The sequence below is a fragment of the Acyrthosiphon pisum genome, chromosome X (assembly GCF_005508785.2).
Source record: "Acyrthosiphon pisum isolate AL4f chromosome X, pea_aphid_22Mar2018_4r6ur, whole genome shotgun sequence".
NCBI classification, from domain to species: domain Eukaryota; kingdom Metazoa; phylum Arthropoda; class Insecta; order Hemiptera; family Aphididae; genus Acyrthosiphon; species Acyrthosiphon pisum.
The window spans coordinates 59470638-59476979 of NC_042493.1; the positions used below are offsets into that span (position 1 = coordinate 59470638).

The 6342-nt window shown below is 33.3% G+C and overlaps 1 protein-coding gene across 1 annotated transcript in view; it reads right to left on the reverse strand.

The window, feature by feature from the left end:
• The window catches only part of LOC100162138 (partitioning defective 3 homolog B), a 35990-nt gene extending 35091 nt beyond the window's left edge, over nucleotides 1–899 (reverse strand). Inside the window, exon 1 of the mRNA XM_001943148.5 lies at nucleotides 132–899. Within this exon, the coding sequence (XP_001943183.2) occupies nucleotides 132–251 (120 nt within the window). The 5' untranslated portion in view covers nucleotides 252–899. The remainder of the gene's footprint in view (nucleotides 1–131) is intronic.
• Between the last annotated feature and the right edge of the window lie 5443 nt (nucleotides 900–6342).

The window sequence follows — 6342 nt, forward strand, 5'->3', positions numbered from 1 at the left end:
TATCCACAATGGTTCTAAAACCGTTTAAACATAATATGTACCTACCTATCCATACGTATACGTAGAAGTGACTGTTTGTGACTATCTATTCTATTGCTTTAACATTGATGTAAGAACTGCATGGGACTCACCTTTCCAGTGGCTTTCTTGTATCGAGTGATAGCCTGTTGAATTAAATCTCTGACCAATATTTCTCCACGTCCACAGGGGACGATGACCCTAGTTGAACCAAAGCAGACAGTGACTTTCATCGTGTCGCAGTCGCATCACCAGCGTCTCGAGCACGGCAGCAGTGTGATGTGACGATAATATTATTCTAATCGAACAAACCGACGACATTGCCAATTCTCCACCGTGGGGCTCGACATTGGCATCTGGTACCTGAGAACAGTCTGTAGTCGTAGAAGTAGAACCAGTGGGTCACAGCAGTCGTTGTGTCGTTTTCACGTTAACGGAGGCGACTCAAATATCGGGCTCGACGGACTAAAAATACGACAAGTACCACCCCGAGTGGGTGCCCAAAATTTATTTATTAATAATATTATAGTGATGTGCGTACAGTCGATTGTACCTCCACCACTGGACGATAACGATAACGGCGATAATAAAATATGATAATGAATCGACGGCGTTCGGACTCGGCCGGCGCAGACAGCGATATAATATCGTTGACCGGCTAAGCGGGGACAAACGATATTATAATATCGCGTCCGGACGGTTCGGCGTATCGTTTACCGTCGGAAAACGAGCGGAAAATGGCGCGGACGGACAGGATGAAAAACGGTCGAAAAAAGCGAACGGCCGAACGGGGCAAACGGACGTGCGACGGCGGCGGCGGCTACAACGGCTATCATCAGTGTACGGACGGCCGTAGTAAACAAAGACCCATCCGGTGTGCTGTGTACGCGTGTGTGCCTGTGCGTGTGTGTGCGGACGGCGGCGGCCCCGGTGGTGGCTTCGGCGTCGGCCGGTGACGGGTCGCGGCGGAGGAGTGGGGAAAACGGCCGCAGATAAAATTACGAGGGAACCGCCGCCGCCGCCGCCGCAGCCACCACCGCCACTCGCTCGCCTCTAAAACCGTTCGCACCGTTTTCCGTTGAATCGGAAGCGAGGCGGCGGCGGCGGTTTCTGGTGATGCGGATCGGCCGCCGCCGAAACCGGTTTATTGATGTGTGCACAGTGCAGCAGACGCGAGACGTCGACCGTCGCGTCAGACGGCTCATTTCAATAATAAATAATAATGATGATGTAGCTGATGATAAATATTGCGTCCTCGCAGCGAAAATTCGTCAACCGGTCGCCGCCGAAAATCTATATAATAATATTATCATTATACCGGGTGATCCATTTAACGCGTAAGTCGCACCCGTTGTTTCAATATCGCTGTTACTGCGGGTTTGAAAATATTTTTTTACATAGTTTTAAGTTGTGAAAGAACAACATTTTTCTAAAAAATAAATTTTTTTTCATCATCGTAATAAATAATTATATCTTTTACTGTTTTTATGACAACGTGCATTTTTAATTTCTTATTTTAAAGTAGATTATTTTTGTAGACTGTAGTACTTCGACATAATATGTAAATCAAATTTTGGACGAGGTGTTTTGAGTTTATGTGTTACAAGTAGGCCAGGGACGCCCGGAGACAAATGCACCACCTGAAAAAAATTATTTATAATAATTTGAAGTTTTCAAATAAATAATAAAAAATCTTTCTTTGTTAATTAATTTTCGAGATCATGTCCAAAATTTCATGTTGAAAAACTGTTGCACTATAGTACTTATTTTATCGATTTTTAGGGAATATTAAATATTAATAGCCAATAGATATATGGTACTATGTTACATCGTACGGGCTTGAAATTGAAATTAGGAAATTTAAAACTTTATAGGTACCCATAATTATTGTTATAATATTTTCTTTAAAAGTTAGGTACCTAAGTCTGCGATAGGTATCTATATATTATGACTATTATGTATACCTATAATGTTTATTAATTTTACATAACCAAGCTTGATATTTTGTTTTTGTATAATTGTTTTTATAGCTAAGATAAAAAGTGTTTAAAACGCTGAAAGTTAAACTATGGATACCAATATTGCGTTTGAGTTGTAATTAATATTTACATTTTACATTGTTTAGTGTTTACAATATGTTTGTAATACGATTTTGTTCAACAGTATAAATCAATATAAATGATTGTCTACTTGTCTCCAAATAAAAAAAAATGTACAATAGATTGTATAGATAGAATTGATATAACTGTTTGTTGATTGTATCGATTTCTATCTTAATTCTTAACATGATTTTTATACATATAATATATGCATATTATATTATATATTTTTTTATATTTACAAGTAATAAACAATCTGTATCAATTATACTAGACACAATAAAAATATGTGATAAAAGTTAACAGGTCATGAGGTTTTGTTGAAAGAAGCCACCCATTGATAACAATTTCTGTTGGCTTGACAATAAATTTAAGATAAGATAAGAGATCACGAACACACTTACGCTTCAAACGTCTTGGAGGATTTCCAGGTATTGTGGAGTGGCACTTGTAAATCATAAATTATATAATTAAGCAGAAATATGCAAAAAGCAAAAATAATCAAAAAATTTGGAAATAAGAATTTTTTAAAAAAAAAGCAAAAATACCGACTTTTTTTGTTGGTTAAATATATTCATAATTCATACATAAGTATATTGTGTTATTTCAAAAAAAAAATTGTAAAAGATTATATTTCAAAGTTAAATGCATACCTGCACGGTGCATATCTATTACATATAAATATATAATTATAAAAATAAATATTTGATTTTTTTTTCGTCAGACATTTTTAATCGAGAATTTTAGGTAGAAATGTAGAATAGCCAGTATTACATATTGTTGTATGCAGTTCGTCAGTGATCCAAAAGATGATGATTTGAAGTAAAGTTGTAGTCAATTTCAACAGTGAAATGAAGAATAGTGTATTTTTATAAATAATAATTGTACAGTAGTCGTATAAACTATAAGCATGTTTGTATTTTGAGTGGCGGTCATCTGTACATCTCAATATGCTGTAGTCCTAGCTTCTCTATATAATATTATGATGTCGGCTCCTTTGGTATGGACGTGGACGTGATAAAGGCTCATGGTAAGTTGTTGTTATCGTAACAATGTAACCACCTGGCTCTGTCGTTTCTAATGCCAATTTATTACGTTTACCAAATTTTGAAAAGGCAAATAGATCGCGATTCGTGGTACATACGCTGGCAGTTAAATGTTACCCATGAATCTATTGATTTATAGTTTTGTTTACTTAGATGGTAGTTTAGATGTTATTAATTAGAATAACATATAAGTGAAACTCGTTCTCCTTAACATAATATAATGTAATATGAATTCGTGAGACCGAAGCTCGCGACAATATAGAGTATAGACGTATACCTAGTATAGTATTTTGTAGGAATAACAGGAGAAAACCAAAGAAATAAAAAGAATAAATATAAAATCCAAATTTGTATATATCTATTATTTTGCTATTATGTTATATTAAATTAGACATTTAGACATTAGTTATACCTTATAATTTATAATTACAAATGTAGGTGGTAGATCAAAAATCCACCTGAGCAGATGTACTGGTGTGTGGTTACTGCAGGTTAGGTATACTAATTATATTTGTTTTAGGGATTTTAGTCTATAGGGGTTTTGTAATCCAATTTTTTTTTACTATATTGTACATTTGTACCTACTTACCATGACTATGACAAGACTTTCGTTTGTACAAAACAGCTGTAAAAAAAATATAATGATAATATTACCATAACAGTGTTCTATTGTCAAAACCATTTATCATTTTCAAAAGGTTTGTAAAAATGTGTACGTTACGACCGTTACGTCTGTACCTAATAGTATATATAGGACGTATAGGTACTATATTAGAATTTATTAAATACAAATTCAAAAAAAGCGGGTAAGTGAATTTCGCTCTGCTGTACAGTAACAATTGAGTCAATGTATAGTGGATTATATTAAGCTTGAATTCAATATCATTGTATAAGAAAAACAATTCTGAGTGGAGACGGTTCGTCAGTCTGGATTTTTTATATTGTTATTATTTATTATAAGTTGAATTAATATTATGATATTATAAATTTTTATATATTGTTATGATAATAAACAAAGTGTTAGAAATTAATATCGTATATTTTGTAATTATTCAGTAGTTTTTCCCGTGACATTAAAATAAATATCTATTGATAAAATCGATAAATGACCTCTTTAAAGTACCACCTTGATCCAATTTGTTAAAAGATAAGGCACTATAGTTATATACTTATATTATATATGTTGAAATGAAATCGAAGCACTCCTTCTAGTAAAAATGTTGTACCTACTTATACAGGAAAAAAAATAATAAACACCATTGTAAAACCACTAGCTTCCTCGCTCCGCTCGGAATCTAAAATAACATTTTACTTCAAAGATACGAGAATATTTCTCAAAAGTCGTATTATTGAATATTATTATTATTATTATCATCAGTACCTGGATTTATTAATACCATTTCAGTGCTGTGGATGGATGTGTAGTAATTCGTCAAGAAATCCAGAGACAAAAAGTCTATTTAAAAAAAAGTTGGACAAAAAGTCTGGATTCATTTTTTTACTGTCGGACAAAAAGTTCAAAAATACAAAGTATTATACTTGAATTCGATTACTATTAATTATACTTACCTACAGTTTACAAATATTATTATTATTCCATTTACAAATTTAAAATAATAATAATTCTGAACTTAGGAAACGAGCCCGTAAACCAACATGATGTTATAGATCCTTGTTTACCCGTATTCAGAAAACGTTTACTGCATCATCGGCGAGGTAGGCTACTACGCAGGATCAGCTTGTTTACCATTCCCTATTTCATTTATACCTTGCCCCCTCAGGCAACAATCTCAGGCCCCCGTGTTCAAGGCTACAATTGCCCGATCATGACTTAGGATACAGCCAATTCACGCAGTTTCGTACCCCTGGTTGTACACTCCCGCCTCGTCAGTCATCATAGTGGTACACTGCATAAGCAAAATTTCGGTTTCGGATATCAAAATTTATTTTTTCTGATTTCGTTTTTGGTTTTGAATACCGGTTTTCAATTTTTCCAATTTTGATTTCGGTTTTGATTACCGATATTGTTTTTTTTTCGATTTTGTTTGCGGTTTCGGTATCGATTTTGGTTTTAAATGGTTGTAACCGATATCAAATATCGTTTTCAATCCCTGCTTTTCGCCATTTCTCAGCGCCATCAAACCCTTAACTTATCAGTGTTCTGGCATTGATGGGCTCCTGAATTTTAATCATTGATTAGGTTTCTGAAGCATCATCTGATATAAGAGTGAACGCTTGTAATCTACAGAGTACAGACTTCTTAACGGTTTTTACAAGTGCATCTTTCCTACGTATGTGTGGTGGCTTAGTGCTTGCCAGTGTCGGTAGTCATTGCAGTGGTGTAGATTTAACTTATTCAACCCGCTTATTATATTTGTAGTTACTTCTATCAATTCATCTTCTAATTTTGCAGAATCTATATTTATGTTTACTGATTTTTTTTTTACAATAAGGTACCTATATTATTGTTAGTGTACAAATTCTAAAATGGTACCTTTATATTTAAAAATTATTAATTAAAATTTTTTTTTAATAATTATTATGATATAACAAATCATTTAAAAGTAATAAATAATTTTCTACAAAAAATAAAATAATCTTATTGCAGTGTATTTAAATACGGATAGTTTTTTTTTAAGTTTGTCGTTGGGGCCCATTTAAAATGATTGGGTGAAGACCAGTGTCGATGACTGGAGCGGTGGCCAGTGGGGTCCCCAATATTTTCCAATTAATATAAAAAGGGAGGGCCAAGCCTAAATTAGCAAATTTCCGTATTTGATTACAATTTTCACAACAAATATCAAAATTACAATATTTTGATACGTGAAAATAATTTCATGAAATACGTTTACAATAATACAATTAAAATATCGAGTGCAAAATGTAGAAAAATACGATAAGTAGTGAGTATCTATAGGTATTGTGTAGTGTCATCTACTATATTTTGGTTAATTTTAAGTTAAGTACCTACCATTGACTATTAATTATACCATGGATATATATCATTCACACCGTTCTACGGTAAGTCGATGTTGACTCAAAATCAAATAACAATAATATTATAGCATGATATAAAATACCTATATGTCAATATATTATAGATACCTACTAGACCTACTATATTATAATAAATGCAATGTTTCCATAAAAAATTAATTCAACATAAATACCATATTAAT